Genomic DNA, 20401 nt, shown 5'->3' with positions numbered 1-20401 from the left:
CCTGCGTAGTTGCAGCCCTTGTCTTTTGAGAGCCTTGGGGGAATAGAATGGGCTTCTTCAGAAATGGGAGGTACGTCATGAAAATGGGCATATAACGCTTCGTCTGATTGGCCAATTCTGGCATTTAAATCCCCCAGCCAGCAGCACTGCCGCTGCAGGAGTTTGATTCATTAGCTCATCGACATGATTCTATCCTATGCCAGAGATTTTTAATAGGCTGCTTGCCTCTTTGGGGAGGGGCATATATATTAATCAAAAGAAGTGTGCAATACCTGCATTTCATTAATAATGCCATGGCCACACTGCTCAGCAGCTCCAGCTCGACGAAAGATGCTCTCAGCCTTGTGGATATTAGAATGCCTAGCCCACCCTTAGCTCGTCCCCCTTTGTTGCTTGGTGAACCTGCGAGCGAAAATGAGGCAAAACCATTTACCTCTAAATTCCCTGTTAGCCATGTCTCTTGCAGGAAGACTATATCATGCTCTTGAATAAAGTTGACAAATGATTGGTCAGTCGCCTTATTAAGCCAACCAGCAATGTTCCATGATAAAAATTTAAGATTGGCTTTATCACAATCGAGTCTTTGTCAATTATTAGCTCGTCTTTGTAAGGCGGGCTATCCAGCCGTTCTATGATTTCAATAGGTGGATGCAAAGTGCTCACGTTTGTGAACACCGGATCTTTATTATGCATAAATTCCTTCTGTGGATACTCTGTTGCGGCCTGATTTTGGCCCAATTCTGTTTCGTCTAGGTATCTCATTTTGTCCCATACGTCTGGTGGGGTCACCTTAAGGATATTTCTCCTTCGGGGGGGGGTGATGGAGTGCTCCCCTTGAAGGGTGGCACTTTCTCTCTTGGTGGAAAGTTAATTTCCGCTTTAATCTGAAGGTTACGTGTTGTGGACTTTTTTTTGGTCCCCCGTAATAACCTCGTTGCCTGAAGCTCTCTCGGTCAGCTTGTCTCTTAGCTTGTCTAGTCTTCCCAAGACATCAGTTTGTATTAATGGTGGGAACGTCCAGAATTGATCAATTAGGATATTTTCTTCCATAGTAAAGAAGTCCTCACCTTTGTTTGCAGGGCAATGCGGGTTCTGTTTGTCAGGCCAGAATTTTGAGGGTTGTTTCCCCTTTCTGAGATTTGCCTGCTTAGTTTTCAAAAGGGGGCTCAAAGGAGCCTTATTTTCAAAGAGCCTAAGTATTGTTGTCCGTGCTTTTAAAAAGGCAGGTCTTGACCTAAAAATGAACTTGGCCAGGTTCTGATCCCTAAAAGTGGTCAGTGCTCTCACTTAGTGACCATCATAATGTAAATATTCCACTGAGGTGATATCATTAGCATTAACCATTCCTGGCAGTATGTCATTTAGACTAGATACAAAGTTCATTATTCGCTGTTTCCCTGTAAGGAAGCCCTTAGGCTTCAGGAAGTTCGTGAATACCAGTTTTTGGGGATTTAGGATCAAATTCCAATCTCTTTCCTGACTGGAGGCTTGCCAGGTCTGAAGCGGGGTATCATCTCTACTAAACGCTTCCTCTTCCCCGCTGTTCGATTTGCGAAGTGTTTTATTGCCTTCATAGGTAGAGGCCTCTACTTCCGCAGCATCAGGTTTATTAAAAAGTTGGTTATCCAGGGACTGAGTTGTTACTTCTGCCTTCTCACTTGCTACTGGAGTCAGCCTTGACGAGTCCTCCTTAGCCGGTTGCTGTACAACTATCTTTGTTTCTCTCTTTTTACCCTTCTTTTTGCTGCTCCGAGTGGTCGAGTTATTTGGGGCCGAGGGAAGGAGTTTAAACAATTTCTGCCAATGGATGTTTCGATTACTGCAGGTGTACTTGGCTTTCCTTGTTGTTTTGATATTTTTACTTTTCTTCACTTTCTTCACTTTTACCCTTGAGTTATGTCTTTGCAGATTCTCCTTTATTACTGGTTTGTTCGTCCCCACTAGCTCAACTGTTTTATGTTCTTGTGACATATCATTTAATTTTGTCTCTTTTGATTGAGGTGTGAAATTTTCTACTAATGTCAGCAGTAGCCCATTTGTTATTGTTAGATAATTTTTTATGTTGGCAAGATCAGTACTTATTGCTAGGAAATAATCCAAAGGGCGGCCGTCGCTCAATTCTGTTTGAGAGAATTTTGAAATAGGTATCTGGTTTTGATGGGTTGATGTATTTTCTTCCGTGGGCAGCTGTTCCTTAGAAATAGAGGTATTTCCCTCCTGAAGTTCCTCGGCTAAAGCTAGTTCTTGCGCTAGGCTGCATTGGGAGTTAATATTTCCAGTATCTTGATATATCTCTTTAAAATTAGACGTCCAATCAAGAACAGTAAGAGAGGGGGGTATTACTTCATCAAGAATTAACTCTTTTTGTGGACTCATGTCCTCCTCCATCTTGGGAAAGTAATTTGTGATTTTGCTTTGTCTTTTACCAGGCCCGAGGGGCTGATTGCCGGGTCAGGCAATATACCCAACTCCTTATATGTTCTTCTAGTGAAAACCATGGTAGAAGTTGTCATGATATAGAGAGAGGGCAGTTTACCCCGGGTGCGACTGCCTTAAATTGGGGGGCAAGTGGAGGTATCAATCTATTCCCACCTGCTCTCTGCAGCAGCCTCCCGATGTGCTCATCAACAGCCTCAATATATTTCTCTAATTTGAGTTCTCTGCTTTTAGATCTTGACAATTATCTTAAGCCCGTAGTTTTCACCTCAAACATGCGACCAGCGCTGCTTCACAAAAGCTGCAACCAGCTACTACACCTCCTCTTCAGCTGCGAAGAGGGAATGTTGACCCCAGCTAGTTCACACAGCTCCCCAGTTGGGCGGGGGTCAGTCAGTTCAGTTAACCCCCGAATCTCCAAGCTTTATCTTTCACTGTGTTCAACAGAGCTGGTGTCTACGGGCCAGTCTCAAAGCAGGGCTCACAGTCGTATCTCTCCTTACGCTCTTTCTCCAAGCACCGTTGGTCAGGTAAGCAGTTCACAATTCTGTCTTTAGACCTCCTCTCTCTGCTCTCAGTTCAGGCAACAGCGTTCTCTCCTCTCTAGCAGCCTTGACCCGGCAGCTGATAAGGAGGGAGGGAGTAGGCTGGGATGAGCTGGAGGCAGGCTGGGACAAGCTGAAGTTCACAGAGCCAACAGAGTTATAAAAAGCTCAGAGTCTTTAAAATGTTTTCCGTTTGTTAGAAGTTGTCATCCAGAGGGCAATTAAGATAAGGTTTTAAAAGAATAAAAAAGAATAAAAATGAGCGCCAGAGAGCGTGACTAGCCTCGGCGCCATCTTCGAAGAGGAATCTACTGGAAGAATTTATTTTATTTTGATCATGGCAGACCAACACAGCTACCTACCTGTATCTGTTATTATTATTAGTTCTTTAAACATTACAAGCACTGTTAGTGTTGGGAGTCATTCTTCAAAGAAACAGTAAGGATGTTTGTACCTTTAAGAACTGTTTCTGTGAGCTTTGAGCAGATTGGTTACAGCTGGTCATGACTATAAAAGAAGGAAAAGTTGCAGTTTGAACTTTGCCTGCAGGAAAAACCCCCACAAGCTTTGTTGTTGGTTGCTTTGTCATAAATCTTTATTTGATTTGGTTTTACACCGGTCTCGTGGTGTCAGTCTTCTGTCATCTGCCGCCAGAGGAAAAACCCCCTCTAACACTTATGGTTTCTCTCCTGTATGAAATCTTTGATGGGAGGTGAAACTAACCTTCCATCTGAATCTCTTTCCACATTCCAAGCACTGATAGGGTTTCTCCCCTGTATGAATTCTTTGATGGGAAGTAAGACTATCCCTCCGACTGAAGCTCTTTCTACATTCCAAGCATTGATAGGGTTTCTCCCCAGTATGAATTCTTTGATGGGAAGTGACTTTATCCCTATCACGAAAGCTCTTTCCACATTCCAAGCATTGATAGGGTTTCTGACCTGTATGAATTTTTTGATGGGTCAGGAGATGGACCCTTTGGGTGAAGCTCTTTCCACATTCCAAGCACTGATATGGTTTCTCCCCTGTATGAATTCTTCGATGAGCAGCAAGTTTTCCCGACTCACGAAAGCTCTTTCCACATTCCTGGCACTGATAGGGTTTCTCACCTGTATGAATCCTTTGATGGATGGTGAGTTCATGGCTGTGAACGAAGCTCTTTCCACATTGGAAGCATTTATATGGTTTCTGACCTGTATGAATTCTTTGATGGGAAGTGAGAGTTTTCTTATGAATGAAGCTCTTTCCACATTCATGGCACTGAAAAGGTTTCTCCCCTGTATGAATTCTTTGATGGGAAGTAAGACTAGCCCGCCAATTGAAGCTCTTTCCGCATTCCAAGCACTGATAGGGTTTCTCCCCTGTATGAATTCTTCGATGGGAAGTGAGAATTTGGCGGTTACTGAAGCTCTTTCCGCATTCCAAGCACTGATAGGGTTTCTCCCCTGTATGAATTCTTTGATGGTAAGTGAGACCGTGCCTCCGTCTGAAGCTCTTTCCACATTCCAGGCACTGATAGGGTTTCTCCCCTGTATGATTTATTTGATGGGAAGTGAGACTGTTCCTCTGACTGAAGCTCTTTCCACATTCCAAGCACTGATAAGGCTTCTCCCCTGTATGAATTCTTTCGTGGGAAGTGAGATAACTCTTATCACTGAATCTCTTTCCACATTCCAAACACTGATAGGGTTTCTCCCCTGTATGAATTCTGTGATGGGAAGTGAGCTCTGAGCTCTGTCTGAATCTCTTTCCACATTCCAAGCACTTATAGGGTGTCTCCCCTGTATGAATCCTTTGATGGGTTGTCAGATTGCTCCTCTGACTGAAGCACTTTCCACACTGCAAACACTGATAGGGTTTCTCTCCTGTATGAATTCTTTGATGGGAAATGAGAGAATCCTTCCGACTGAATCTCTTCCTACATTCCAAGCACTGATGCAATTTCTCTCCACTGTGAGTTCTTTCGTGTGAAGTAAGGCTATGCCTCCGAATGAAGCTGTGTCCTTGATGGGAGGTGCACTGGGAGCTCTGACGGATGTTATCCCCACAGGCTGAATATTTATTTGACTTCTCCGCTGTGTGGATTCTGTTGTGATCCCCTTTGTTCTTCCCTTCCAATTCATCATCATCTGCAATGAAGAGAGAAGCTAATTAGAGCCTCAGGAAGATTATTCCCCAGATTATTGAACGATGTTAATGAATTAAAAAAAATCCTTCCAGTAGCACCTTAGAGACTAACTAAGTTTGTTATTGGTATGCGCTTTTGTGTGCATGCACACTTTTTCATATACACTGAAACAGAAGTCACCAGACCCTTATATATAGTGAGAGGGTGGGGAGGGGTATTACTCAGAAGGATGGTGGGAATGGGTGATTAGCTGATAGGTGTGGTAATTTGTTGATGACTATTAACGACTGCAATTGGTCTTCCAGGAAAAGCAAGGGGTGAGATGGCTAAAAATAGCTACATATACCATGAGTGTATCTGAAGAAGTGTGCATGCACACGAAAGCTCATACCAAGAACTAACTTAGTTGGTCTTTAAGGTGCTACTGGAAGGAATTTTTTTATTTTGACTATGGCAGACCAACACGGCTACCTATCTACTACATATACCATGTATAATGAGATAAGAATCCAATGTCTCTATTCAGACCAGGTCTCTCCATGGTTTTACGTTTGGTAAGAAGTTGCAATTCAGCAACTGCTCTTTCCAGTCTATTTCTTAAATTCTTTTGTAATAAGACAGCTACTTTGAGATCTTGTTTAGAATGTCCCGGGAGACTGAAGTGTTCTCCTACTGGTTTCTCTGTCTTGTGATTCCTGATATCAGATTTATGTCCATTTATCCTTTGGTGTGAGAGGCGCTGTAGCTTAAGCCACAGAGCCTAGGACTTGCTGATTAGAATGTCGGAGGTTCGAATCCCCACCACGGGGTTAGCTCCCATTGCTCGGTCCCTGCTCCTGCCAACCTAGCAGTATGAAAGCACAAAAAGTGCAAGTAGATAAATAGGTACCGCTCCGGCGGGAAGGTAATTGGCGTTTCCATGCGCTGCTTTGCTTCGCCAGAATCAGCTTCGTCATGCTGGCCACTTGACCCAGAAGCTGTACAGCGGCTCCCTTGGCCAATAAAGCAAGATGAGCGCCACAACCCCAGAGTCGGTCACGACTGGACCTAATGGTCAGGGGTCCCTCTACCTTTACCTCTTATCCTTTGGCATAGAGTTTGGCCTGTTTGTCCAGTCGTGACCCTAAAAAATCTGAAGATGACATTTAAAAAAGCCTGGGTAGTTCAAAGAAGCCTGGCCATTGCTTAAAAAAGCTTGACGAAATGAAGAATATTCACAGAGAAAACAGTTGATATCCCTCCATTCAGGATTCATGGTGAGGATGTTGGAATCCCAGATGATGATGATAATAATAATAATAATAATAATAATAATAATAATAATAAATTATTTGTATTCCGCCCTTCCCGGCCAAAGCCGGGCTCGGAGCAGCTAACAACAGGTAAAAAAAGCACAGTGTACATAAAATCACACAGTCAATTAAAATACATCTTAGAATTAATTCAGAATCGTATTAATAGCAACCACCAGGTTAGAATTCTAGGATGATTAGAGAAGGAGAGAGGTGGTCAGACTGTGCCTTGGCCAAAGGCCTGGTGGAACAGCTCTGTCTTTCAGGCCCTGAGGAAAGATGTCAAGTCCCGCAGGGCCCTAATCTCTTGTGACAGTGTTCCACCAGATCGGGGCCAAGGCCGAAAAGGCCCTGGCTCTGGTTGAGGCCAGCCTAACCTCCCTGTGGCCTGGGACCTCAAAGATGTTTTTGCTTGAAGGCCGTAAGGTCCTCCATGGGGCAGACCAGGAGAGGCGGTCCCGTAGGTACGCGGTTCCTAGGCCGTATACGGCTTTAAAGGTTAAAACCAGCACCTTAAACCTGACACTTTACTTCACCAGGAGCCAGTGCAGCTGGTACAGAACTGGGTGAATGTGATCCTGCTGTGAGGACCCCGTAAGGAGTCTGTCACGGGGCTGCCAGGGAATGCGCCAGAGCTGAGGGAGGGGGAAGAACAAGAGCCGTTAGAAAAGACAGGAGAGGGAGAGGAGGACAAGTAAGCGGAAGGAACTCAAGCGGCGAGGATGCCTCCGGATGCTGGAGACCATCAACACCACTCAACCAGTTCAGAGGGAGGACAGAGTGAGAGTCAATGCCCACTCCTTCAGCACAGGACAGAAGGGGGTTAAAATGTAGGGAACAAAGGAGGCGCTTGGGGCTTCCCAAGCTCCTCTGCTGGAGGAGGAGCCAAAAGCTCCCACTGCCTGGATCTGCTACCGAGGATTCAAATGCATGAAGCTATGTCCTGTACTGTGTAAATATGTATGTAAATAAAGACTGCAAATATATCTCTGAGTGAGCAGAGGTATTTCTTGTGAAAGGCTTCCAGACCCACCACAGAGTCCTGCCACGGCATTCTGTACCTGCTGGAGTTTCTGGGTCAGTCTCAAGGGCATCCCCACGTAGAGTGAGTTACAATAATCAAGCCTGGAGGTGACTGTCGCGTGGATCACAGTGGCTAGGTCAGGGCGAGAGAAGTAAGGAGCCAACTTTCATCTCCATCAAAAAAGCAAAGGTTCATCACATAGAGCAGGGCTCAGGAAGGTTTAACTTGCCTGGGTCGGTTCAGCCCTGCGAAGATGGTCTGGATCGCTCATGTGTCTGCGTCTGATTTCCGGCACCACGGAAGCGAGTCTCCGCTCTGGACTGGTTTAGTGCAGCATGCGGGGACTCGCTGAGCGGGCAGCTTGGTTCGGGGGTGGCTTGTGGCCCGTTTAAACGACCCCCCCCATGGGCTGCAGGTTGCCGACCCCTGACAGAGGTATGTATGGAATTTCAAAACTGATTTTATGATCCAGCAGGGAGTTTTACTGAGAGGGTCCATGATCCTACGATTCTCCTCCTTTACTTCCTTATGCAGAGCTCTTTGGACAGGATCCATGCCTTGTCTGTGAAACCTACACGCCATCAGCAGTTGCCTCACTCTGATTGGTCTAAATTTAAATTTATACATAAATCACTCTCTTCAGTTTGAACCCCCCTCCCGTGTCCATGAGGAGACCAACAGAAGAGGAAAAGTGACTATAACTCACACTAAATCTAAGTACAATGGCCACAAGAGCTCCTGACTAGGCGTTCAGCTATGCAATGTTGAATGCTCTCTATTCTTTCCTGTTTCCTCATTTTTTGTTCCAGTTTAACATTTCATGAACCCAGAACTCACACACTGACCACTAATGATGAATCGTATGTGTCAGGGCTGCCGCCCAGTCCCAGCTCACATAGGACCAAGTCAGCCAGTGCTTAGTTTCAAAGAGTCTTTATTGGATTACAGGTTCCATTTCCAAACTGCAATGTGCAGCCCTACTTCTTCTAGGTCAGAACGACGAAGACCCGTCTGAGTCTCCGCCTCTTGCGCACCAGCTTAATACCCTAGCCTTGCTCCACCTCCTGCGCCTTTCCTTCCGTCTCTGGGTCCTTCTGCCCCCCTGGGTCTCTCCCTTCCTACTCTCTTCAGACGCGGACCCCCCTGACCCTTCCGCCTCCTTGCGGCGGGCTTTAGGACCCGGCTCACTCTCTGGGCTGCTGACTGCGCCAGCTTCCGCTACATTTGAACTTGGCGCGCGCGCCCAACTCTCCACTTTCCTCTTGATCGTTTCATCGCTCCCCGAGGTGGGCGTGACTACTCCTGACTCATGCCCTCCCTCTTTCTGAAAGTCTCCGGAACCCGATATCTGGTCCCCTTTCTCCCCGCTGCTCCCGGCTGGGCACGTGGGTCCCGATCTCCAACTGCTGCTTTCTGATCCCTCTCTGGACCCTTCTTCCTGGGGTGTCCCCCTGCTCTCCCCCCTTGCTCTGGCTGCTGGCGCTCCCTTCTGGGAATCCTCGGACTCGCTAGACAGGCTCGGTGATCTCGGGTCGTCATCCCCGCTCATCCTTCCTTCGTATTCCTCCCCCTCGCTCTCTGTCTCCTCCCTTCTCTGCGTCTCTGCTCCTGAACCCCTGACAGTATGTTACAGATATTCCTGCAAATAGATTCTGCTAGTTTTGAGATATACAAATGACATGAGAAGACCCGGTCTACATCAGGGGTTGGCAAGCTTTACCTCGCCTGGGCTGGCTCACTCTCACGGAGATCGCTCCGTGGGCAGGATCAAGTGTGTACACACAGGACTCACCGAGCGGACGGCTCAGGGGCAGCTGAAATGACCCCCGTGAGTTGCTTGTGGCCCATGAGCCATAGATTGCTGACCCCCGGTCTACATATTTCATCATTTAGTGGTCCTATGATCCTTGTTTTTAAAATCAAATAAAAGTTATTCCAAAAAGAAAAGAAAAAGGCAACACACGGAGGATGCAGGATTAGGATTCAGTTCCAGAAATTTGTGTACAGAAGTCTGATCCATGGAAAATGTGTAAAAGGAAGTAACCTTAAACCTAAACAGCATACAGTTTATATAATCCGTATTCAAGTTAATAGAAAAAACAACTGTTTGTTCCACTGTTTGTTCCATTTCAGTGGAGGAATAAGAACCAAAATTTCTTGCTGAAAAGTTTGTTTGCAACCTGTTTTCCCAAAGAAAACCCACTGTCGCTCATGATTCATACTCCATTGGGGAAAAATCAAAATTAGAAACAGAACTGTTAGAACCTAAAACTAAGACTTTGTCAAGGATGTATAACTTGCTGCTGAAATGGAATACTCAGGATGAAACGGTCAAATCTGCTATGATTAAATGGGAACAAGATCTTGGACATAACATTATGTTTGCTGACTGGGAACAGTTGTGGACCACAGGTATGAAATTTACGGCATGTGATGCCCTAAGAAAGAATATTATGAAAATGATATACAGGTGGTACATGACACCAGTCAAGCTTGCAAAAATCTATCATTTGCCCGATAATAAATGTTGGAAATGTAAGGAAACTGAAGGTACATTCTTTCACCTTTGGTGGACGTGCCCAAGGGTTAAGGCTTTCTGGGAGATGATTTATAATGAAATGAAAAAGGTATTTAAATATACCTTCCTGAAGAAACCAGAGGCCTTTCTCCTGGGCATGGTCAGCCAATTGGTGCCAAAGAAGGACAGAACTTCCTTTATGTATGCCACAACAGCAGCAAAAATACTCATCACAAAGTACTGGAAGACACAAGATCTACCCACCTTGGAAGAATGGCAGATGAAGGTGATGGACTATATGGAACTGGCAGAAATGACTGGCAGAATCCGAGACCAGGGAGAAGAGTCGGTGGAAGAAGATTGGAAAAAGTTTAAAGACTATTTACGGAAATACTGTAAAATTAATGAATGTTAGAATGATGTTGGATTGAAACTAAGTGGTCTTTAGCTGTAATGCTATAAGGGAATATGAGAAAATGGGTATTAATAGGTAAAAAAAAAAATATTATAATATTTAAAAATTGAAGATTAAGATGAATAAAAAGGGGAGGGATTTGCTGAAATAATAATTTGAACTAGAATACATAGAAGGAAGGCGTGAGGAGGTCCGGGAAATAAGCAAATGAAAAATATGTTATGACAGAATTGTTTTTTTTTTTAACTATTTTTACTTTGCATTTTTCTTTTTTGTATTTTTGTCTTTTCTTTTTTACTTTGTATTTTTTCTTTTTTGTATTTTTGTCTTCTCTTTTTTTACTTTGTAATTTCTTGAAAATTTTAATAAATATCTTTTTTAAAAAAACCAATTGCGAGAGCAATCAAAAGTCGCGCCTCGGAAGTCGAAGAAGGGATTCTGTTCGACTTCTGAGGTTCAGCTGTATTCCTAGCTCAAAATGCCTGCAGATTACAAAGGTGCAGGCAGGAAGCAGGTGGAGGAACCCAATAAACTGCTCTCCTTCTCCATCTCCATCTGCCTGCCTGCCTCCTCCCACCCCCAAACTGAGCAAGCCCTGATACCTCTCCAGCTCCTTCCATCCAGGTCCCCAGCTCCACTCCCTTGGGACTCACCAGATCTCTCGGAGGTCCCTGGGAGGGAACGCTCAGAGGTTGTGGGGAGGGATGCAGGAGACAACCTGACCAGGTCAACCGTCCATCTTCCCCCTTCCATCCTCGCTAGCTTTGCAGGATCCGTCTCTTTCATCCTTCCTGAGGAGTCAAGGAGCCAAAACAAGCTGGAGGGTCCTGGGAGAGAGGAAGAAGGAAAGGGAGCCTCAGAGGCCCTGCAGGGATTCTCTTGCCCTAGATATTCCCCTGCCCCTGGAGAAGCACAAATGGGGCAGCCCCTTCCCAAGAGAAGCCCCATTTCTAAACATCTCCAGTCATTCCAATTTCCTCTGTTTGCTCCTCACTCCACTTCGTAAGGCTGGCACGGTCTGCATAGTAGTGACCTGAGAATAGATCGCTTTGAACTCAGTGGGGATTATTGACAGAACTTGGTGCAAAAACCAGTCACCGTCCTGTCCCCAAGCCTGAAACCTGCAACCCCAGAGCATGGGCAGAAAAGAGCAGAGTAGATATTACATGTAGCTGCCCCCATGCCATTCTAGGTGCTTTCTATGGAGAGCCCTGTTCACAATCTTTGAGCTCTCTCATCGCAAGCCAAACAGATGTTGTGGCCGTATCCGCCTCTGTCAAGAGTTGCATAGGGACCAAATCTATACGTGGAAGCAGAGGAGCCGGTGATGCCACATTTTTGAAATATCTTGAGACTAATACACCCCTCCTCCTTAGATATCGTCTGTGCTTATACACCATCTTCACAAGTCTCCAGTCCCAAAATGTGGCCCCCACCCTGGCATGGAAGCCATCAAAATATAGATCTTCCACATGTCCTAAATCTCTTCTGTTCTTAAGACACCAGGCATGTAGACCCTTTAAAAAAACTCCTGAGGTGAGCTTTGCACTCCTCTTCTGACAAGATTCCCAAAGGCGTAGGGTAGCTTGACAGAACTAGTCTATTTTGAGATAACACCAATTTCCATTTCTTGTTTATCAAAACCCACAGACCTTCTGCTAGATGTTCTCCCAGAAGGTTTTACAAGTACCTATCAGGATAGTAAGGATTTTATCACAGTCGGGGGAGGGGGAAGGATTTTATGTGTTCCATGTCCTCTGTTAGTAGCACAAGGCACCCAGTTATTGATAATCGCTCCTCATTTGTCCCAGGTTGTTGGGAGGAGTCTTTTATCCTTGCTTTAGCATTTCCTGAGAATACATCTAAAATCTACTTTGACATTAGTTCGCCTGTTTAGCCTGAATAGGGGAGAGACATGTGTTGTTGCATCTGGGACAGAGGAAGTGGTCTGGTTTTGCTGCTGCAGATGCAGAAGGGCTTTTCTTCTCCCTGTGCTCCCCCCATGTGCAAATGTTCCCTTCTGGCTGCAGCCTCTGTTCACAAATGTGACTTCTCAGTCACATTTGACTGACCCGTTTTCCTTGACCCAAAGCCCCCTTCCCAAAAAGGAAGGCAGCATCTGGATCCCAAGGAAGAACAGAGCTGCAGACCTCCTGCGAACTCACCCCCTCCCTGGCTTGGCAGAGAGGACAAGGGAGGACCCGTGTGGTGTGGTGGTAAAGAGCGGTGGACTCGTAATCTGGGGAACCGGGTTCGCGTCTCCGCTCCTCCACCTGCAGCTGCTGGGTGACCTTGAACTAGTCACACTTCTTTGAAGTCTCTCAGCCCCACTCACCTCACAGAGTGTTTGTTGTGGGGGAGGAAGGGAAAGGAGAATGTTAGCCACTTTGAGACACCTGAAGGGGAGTGATAAAGTGGGATATCAAATCCAAACTCCTCCTCTTCTTCTCTCTTCTCCCCCCACCGTGCATGATCTGAACAGGGACCCCAATCTCCCCATTGCACTCTCGGGTGGGGGGAAGAGAGAGGAGACTCACCGGATTCCAGGAGGGGCCCCAAGGAAGCTTTTGCAAAGGAGAGAGAAGAAAGCAATCTGCCCTCTGCTTGCAGGAAGGGATGTGGGAAGGAGGGAATTTAGCCATGGAGGACCTTGACCCCCCTTCACTTCCTGTCCTCTCTAGGAATCCAGCTTTGCTCCTTTTAACCCTTGCATAGCCGAGGGCACCCCTCCCTCTCCGCAGTTTTCCTGCTTCTGCGCCTGCGCTCAAGGGGCTGCCCCCCCCCGTCTGTGCCAAGGACTCTGCCCCAAGGAGCCCACATCTGATCCAGACACACCGAAAGAGAGACGGGGGTGGCCATGGGGGGGGGTTACCTTGGCTCTCCCCCTCCTCCAACATAGAGGCTCCTGAATCCCAAGGAAAGGCTGGGAGGGAGAAGAGGCTAAAAAATGGCTCCATCAAGACACCCCTCAAAAAAACAAAACACCCTCCCGATCAGCGAGTGGGGGGGGGGAGAATGGGGGGGGGCTTCCCAGCCAGGAGATCCCTCCCCCTCCGAAAATAATCTCCCCCCCCCCCGCCAAGCGGACTTTCCTGCTTCTGCAGCCCAGGAAGAGAGACAGAGGAGGAAGTGTCCCATGCGAGGAATGAAACAGACACGCCATCCTGGGGGGGGGGAGGTGTGGAAGCCCCCCCCCCGTAAAAGCACCACAGGCAGGAAAGGCGAAGGCCACTATTGGGGAGGGAGGGAGGGAGAGGGGCACATGCTGCTCAGGGGGCAGCCCCCCCCACTCTGGGACTCTTCCCCCCCTCCCAACTCCATCCCTTCCCTGCCTTTCCTGTCAGAAAACCAGTTTATACTGGGCTCTCAGAACCATTTGACCCCATTTCCCACCCCAGAGCAGGACCAATCAGAAGCCTCTCCCTTTGAGAGCTGGCCAATCCCCTTTCAGATTCCCCTGGGCCTCCTCCTCTCCTTCGCCCGGTTTCCTGAGGGAGTTTCCCCCCTGAGTTTCCCTCTTGGCTGCTCCCCCTCCCAGCTTCTCCTTCATTTCTCCTTCTCTTAATGTTCCTCCCCACCCCCAATGTCTGGGGAAGGGAAGAGTTTGGGGGCAGCTGCATCCCCCCCCCCCTGACCAAGCAGGAACCCACGGAGGCGACAGGGCCAGGAGATGGCGTTTCCCGCTCTTTTCTGAAAAAGGCGGGAACGCCATTTTGTTTCATCTGGAGGCCCCAGCCGCTCCCAGAGACGTCATGGCTCCCTGTGGACCTCGGGGGTCCCACGCTCTCGGGGGTCTCTTCTCCCAGCGAAGGAGGGGAGCAGCTTCGGGGGCCAGCGCTCACGGGGCGTCCTCAGCCGCCTTCCTGCCATGATGGCTTTGCCTCCGCAGAACAGCCTTGCTCCTCGCCAGACCCCTTCTGGCTCCTCAGGATCCCAGGAGCCCTTTCTGGGCGGACCTCGATTATTCTTCCCCCTCCGGCGGTAGTTCAACAGGAGAAGTCACTTCCACTCCAGATCCCTGTAAGTCTCAGGGGGGCACTGGAGCCCAGTGGGAGAATCAGGGGAACTGGATCAACTGGGGTCCTCCCAGTCCAGCCCAGACAAGAAAGAGAGGGAGCTCTCAGAAGAGGAAGACATTGCGGAGAAGAACCAGACTTGGCTGCTCCCTGCTGCGGGTCTCCTGCCTTTCTTCCAAGGCTTCAAGGGGGCTGCCATGGCCAGAGAAAGAGGCAGGCCCCCCACCCTGGGGGGCAGCCAGAGCTCTTCCTTTTGTCTTGGCTAAGCCTGCCTCAGTTTCCTTCCCCAAGGCCTTGGAGGAACCTTGGGTTGTGGAATAAGGAACCCCAAAAGGAGCTTAGGTTCCTGGCCAATGGGGAATGGAACATTATATTGCATCTTTCCAGAGGACGGGGAGAAGCGTCCCTGAGGCCTGCGTTCGAGGCCAATGCTTTTGCCTTTTACACCCCGGCCACCTTCCCTCTGGTGTTTATGTGAGCTCTAGAGATGGGATCACATACAGATCCTCCCCTTTAGGGATTCCTGCTCCTTCCTTGCCCAGGGAAGCAGCCTCTCTGGCATGTAGGGGAGAGGGGGCACATTGATGTAAGGGGCACATTGATACACCAACAATATTTCAGTTTTGAGAAACGTTTCTTTAGATGTGTGAGTACAACAGTTGTGACCACGCTGCCCACCAGTTAGCTGCTGGCATTTGACAAGAGTAGGTGTGTTTATAGTGCAGCCAAATGAAAAATTATGACAAATGTAAAAGTGCTCCAACGCTGTTTTAAATCCTTAAAATTTAAAAAGACCAAATGTAAGTGTGACATGGCAGCTAAAAATGCGGCAGCTATGTGACGCGGCAGCTAAAAAAGCCAATGCAATTCTGGGCTGCATCAATAGGAGTATAGCATCTAGATCAAGGGAAGTAATAGTGCCACTGTATTCTATCACCGATGGAAGCGAAAGCCCTGAAAAGGCTCAATATGGAGGCCAAATGGCCGAAATATTGGGAAATTTTGGAACAAGAAGGAGACAAATTGAAATTGCAGAGTTTCGAGAAATTAAAAAACAAAGTGAGAGATTGGCTTCATTATTATCAGATAATGGAGGCATATAATTTGGATAAGAAAATTGGCTTCCAGGTGGAAAAATCAAAATTAGAAACAGAACTTTTAGAACCCAAAACTAAGAATTTGTCAAGAATGTATAACTTGCTGTTGAAATGGAATACTCAGGATGAAACGGTGAAATCTGCTATGATTAAATGGGCACAAGATGTTGGACATAACATAATGATGGCTGACTGGGAACAGTTATGGACCACAGGTATGAAGTTTACGGCATGTAATGCCGTAAGAGAGAATATTATGAAAATGATATACAGGTGGTACATGACCCCAGTCAAGCTTGCAAAGATCTATCATTTGCCCGATAATAAATGCTGGAAATGTAAAGAAACTGAAGGTACATTCTTTCACCTTTGGTGGACGTGCCCAAGGATTAAGGCTTTCTGGGAAATGATATATAATGAACTGAAAAGGGTATTCAAATATACTTTCTTGAAGAAACCAGAGGCCTTTCTTCTGGGCATTGTCGGCCAATTGGTGCCAAAGAAGGACAGAATTTTTTTTTATGTATGCTACAACAGCAGCAAGAATACTCATTGCAAAGTATTGGAAGACACAAGATCTGCCCACTTTGGAAGAATGACAGATGAAGGTGATGGACTACATGGAATTGGCAGAAATGACTGGCAGAATCCGAGACCAGGGAGAAGAGTCGGTGGAAGAAGGTTGGAAGAAATTTAAAGACTATCTACAGAAATATTGTAAAATTAATGTTAGTATGATGTTGGATAGAAATCAAGTGGTTTCCAGCTGTTATGCTTTAAGAGAATATGAAAAAAGGGTTATAAATGGGTAAAAATCTAATGGTAAGGATTTGCTGAACCATAGAGGAGAGAGCACATAGAGGAGAGAGAAAGGTTGTTTTCTGCTGCTCCAGAGAAGCGGACACGGAGCAATGGATCCAAACTACAAGAAAGAAAATTCCACCTAAACATTAGGAAGAACTTCCTGACAGTAAGAGCTGTTTGACAGTGGAATTTGCTGCCAAGGAGTGTGGTGGAGTCTCCTTCTTTGGAGGTCTTTAAGCAGAGGCTTGACAACCATATGTCAGGAGTGCTCTGATGGTGTTTCCTGCTTGGCAGGGGGTTGGACTCAATGGCCCTTGTGGTCTCTTCCAACTCTAGGATTCTATGATTCTAAGTTATTCCACTCAGTAATCAGGATTACACGTGATTTTTAAATAAATTCAGTGGTTTTATTAATAAATGTTAATTTTTTGAAAATGTCTGTTTCGGGCACTTTGATACACTAAGACATGGGGCACATTGATACGTATAGAAGTGACCTGCTAATGTACAATTTTTGATGTTCCCAATCCTGAAAATATAAATGTTGGAGATTTCCTACTCATTAAATTTGGAAAGAAAAATGTTGTTTACTACAAGAGCCACTGTGGTGTACTGGTTAAGAGCGATAGACTCGTAATCTGGGGAACCGGGTTCGTGTCTCCGCTCTTCCACATGCAGCAGCTTGGTGACCTTGGGCTAGTCAAACTTCTCTGATGATCCAGCAGGGAGCCTTACCAGAGAGTCCAGGATCCCACACTTCACCCCCTTGACTTCCTCCTGCAGAGCTCTCTGGTCAGGATCCAGCAACGCCCAGTCCTTGTGTGTGAAACGAAAAGCTACGTCTTCAAAACACACTGGACCCTAAGAGAGAAAGGGAGAATGAAGATGATCTTCTACACATTGCTCTGTTCTTTTCTGCCTCTTAATAGCTGCGCTGTTTTAATTCTATTCTTTTCCTGCATGCTTATTTCAACATTTTAATGGAACAATTTTAATGATGGGTATTAATCTTTGTGAGAGCTAGACCATAAAAAAAGGCTGATTGCCGAAGAATTGATGCTTTTGAATTCTGGTGCTGGAGGAGACTCTTGAGAGTCCCATGGACTGCAAGAAGATCCAACCTATCCATTCTTAAGGAAATCAGCCCTGAGTGCTCATTGGAAGGACAGATCCTGAAGCTGAGGCTCCAATACTTTGGCCACCTCATGAGAAGAGAAGACTCCCTGGAAAAGACCCTGATGCTGGGAAAGATGGAGGGCACAAGGAGAAGGGGACGACAGAGGATGAGATGGTGGGACAGTGTTCTCGAAGCTACAAACATGAGTCTGACCAAACTGCGGGAGGCAGTGGAAGACAGGAGTGCCTGGCGTGCTCTGGTCCAGGGGGTCACAAAGAGTCAGGCACGACTAAACAACAATTAATCTTTGTGTAAATGGGGGAATTCCACACTGTAATAATTTTATGGTTATGATTATACGGCACTCATCTTCACATAATTCTTCAAAGTGTTCCCATTTTCCAGATGGAAGGACCTCCTCTCTCGGCATCTGGTGTGGTGGACTCCCCCCCCCCAACCTCCTCAAGCCAACTTCAGGGGGCACCAGGAGGGGGAGGAGAGGGAAAGCCCCATTGTGCATTGTGAGGGGGGGAATGATTGGTTAGTTGGCCATCTGTCTTGGGAGACCATGGAAGAGAGTGCCTTTGGGAGTGAGATCCAGCTGTTGGAAGGTAACAGCGCCAGCCGTGGGTGTGGAGAGCGACAGGAGAGAGACATGTGTTGTTGCATCTGGGACAGAGGAAGTGGTCCGGTTTTGCTGCTGCAGATGCAGAAGGGCTTTTCTTCTCCCTGTGCTCAAAGCCCCCTCCCCAAAAGGAAGGCAGCATCTGGATCCCAAGGAAGAACAGAGCTGCAGACCTCCTGAGAACTCGCCCCCTCCCTGGCTTGGCAAAGAGTACAAAGAGGACCCTCTGCTTTCTGACTTGGGGGTCTCCCCCCATCAGGAATGATCTGAATAGGGACCCCCATGTCCCCTCCCTGCACCCCTGGGACCCCTGAGGGGAAAGAGAGGAGACTCACCGAGGAAGATTTTGCAAAGGAGAGAAAACAAAGCAACCTCCTCTCTGCTTGCAGGAAGGGATGTGGGAGGGAAGGATTTTGGCATGGAGGACCTTGACCCCCCCTCCCGCTTCACTTCCCGCCCTCTATAGGAATCCAGCTTTGCTCCTTTTAACCCTTGCAAAGCCGAGGGCACCCCTCCCTCCCCCTACCTGCTGTTTTCCTACTTCTGCGCTCACGGAACTGCCCCCTCCCCCCTCTGTGCCAAAGACGGGGATGGCCATGGGGGGGGGTTACCTTGGCTCTCCCCCTCCTCCAACATAGAGGCTCCTGAATCCCAAGGAAAGGCTGGGAGGGAGAAGAGGCTAAGAAATGGCTCCATCAAGACACCCCTCAAAAAAACAAAACACCCTCCCGATCAGCGAGTGGGGGGAAGAATGGGGGGGGGCTTCCCAGCCAGGAGATCCCTCCCCCTCCGGAAATAATCTCCCCCCCCCCGCCAAGCGGACTTTCCTGCTTCTGCAGCCCAGGAAGAGAGACAGAGGAGGAAGTGTCCCATGCGAGGAATGAAGCAGACACGCCATCCTGGGGGGGGGAGGTGTGGAAGCCCCCCCCCCGTAAAAGCACCACAGGCAGGAAAGGCGAAGCCCACTATTGGGGAGGGAGGGAGGGAGAGGGGCACATGCTGCTCAAGGGGCAGCCCCCCCCACTCTGGGACTCTTTCCCCCCTTCCCAACTCCATCCCTTCCCTGCCTTTCCTGTCAGTTTATACTGGGCTCTCAGAACCATTTGACCCCATTTCTCACCCCAGAGCAGGACCAATCAGAAGCCTCTCCATTTGAGAGCTGGCCAATCCCCTTTCAGATTCCCCTGGGCCTCCTCCTCCTCTCCTTTGCCAGGTTTCCTGAGGGAGTTTCCCCCCTGAGTTTCCCTCTTGGCTGCTCCCCCTCCCAGCTTCTCCTTCATTTCTCCTTCTCTTAATGCCCCACCCTCAATGTCTGGGGAAGGGAAGAGTCTGGGGGCAGCTGCATCCCCCCCCCATGGCCAGGCAGGCCCAGGAGGAACCCACGGAGGCGGCAGGGCCAGGAGATGGCGTTTCCCGCTCTTTTCTGAAAAAGGCGGGAACGCCATTTTGTTTCATCTGGAGGCCCCGCTGCTCCCAGAGACGTCATGGCTCCCTGTGGACCTCGGGGGTCCCACGCTCTCGGGGGTCTCTTCTCCCAGCGAAGGAGGGCGGCAGTTTCGGGGGCCAGCGCTCACGGGGTGTCCTCAGCCGCCTTCCTGCCATGATGGCTTTGCCTCCGCAGAACAGCCTTGCTCCTCGCCAGACCCCTTCTTGCTCCTCAGGATCCCAGGAGCCCTTTCTGGGCGGACCTCGATTATTCTTCCCCCTCAGGCGGTAGTTCAACAGGAGAAGTCGCTTCCACTCCAGGTCCCTGCAGGTCTCAGGGGGCCACTGGAACCCAGTGGGGAGACTGAGGGGAACTGGATCAACTGGGGTCCTCCCAGTCCAGCCTAGACAAGAAAGAGAGGGAGCTCTCAGAAGAGGAAGCCATTGCGGAGAAGAACCAGACTTGGCTGCTCTCTGCGAGGAATGAAACAGACACGCCATCCTGGGGGGGGGAGGTGTGGAAGCCCCCCCCCCTAGAAGCACCACAGGCAGGAAAGGCGAAGCCCACTATTGGGGAGGGAGGGAGGGAGAGGGGCACATGCCGCTCAGGGGGCAGCCCCCCCCCCACTCTGGGACTCTTCCCCCCCTCCCAACTCCATCCCTTCCCTGCCTTTCCTGTCAGAAAACCAGTTTATACTGGGCTCTCAGAACCATTTGACCCCATTTCTATATCAATGATGGAGATTTCCTACACATTAAATTTAAAAAGAAAAATACTGTTGTTTACTACGTGGCCAAAATCATTTCTAAATATAATACAACCGATTTTCAAGTGTCATATCTCAGGGGGAAACCAGGATCTTGTATGTTGTTTTGCAGTTGCCAAAACCAAATTTATCAAAGGGCTCATCTCTTTATCCTTCATCTCTTTACAGTGGTACATCAGGTTAAGAACTTAA

General features: G+C 47.9%; 2 protein-coding genes across 2 annotated transcripts in view; both read right to left on the bottom strand.

Moving 5' to 3' along the window:
• Window positions 1–18397, bottom strand: part of LOC308580630 (uncharacterized protein) — a 71652-nt gene extending 53255 nt beyond the window's left edge. Inside the window, exons 1-2 of the mRNA XM_081182566.1 lie at window positions 18353–18397; window positions 17011–17129 (exon numbers count right to left, since the gene is read on the bottom strand). The gene's annotated coding sequence lies outside the window, so the exon portion shown is untranslated. The remainder of the gene's footprint in view (window positions 1–17010; window positions 17130–18352) is intronic.
• LOC308580517 (uncharacterized protein) overlaps window positions 3548–20401 on the bottom strand; it is a 49523-nt gene continuing 32669 nt past the window's right edge. The window contains exons 3-4 of the mRNA XM_081182251.1: window positions 11012–11185; window positions 3548–5110 (exon numbers count right to left, since the gene is read on the bottom strand). Coding sequence (XP_081038377.1) covers window positions 3657–5110; window positions 11012–11185 — 1628 coding nt within the window. The 3' untranslated portion in view covers window positions 3548–3656. The remainder of the gene's footprint in view (window positions 5111–11011; window positions 11186–20401) is intronic.

This window comes from Podarcis bocagei, assembly GCF_964188305.1.
Source record: "Podarcis bocagei genome assembly, chromosome: 2".
Classification (NCBI taxonomy): Eukaryota; Metazoa; Chordata; class Lepidosauria; order Squamata; family Lacertidae; genus Podarcis; species Podarcis bocagei.
Note: the sequence above shows the minus strand (reverse complement) of the source record. Positions and strands in the feature narration are given on the sequence as shown.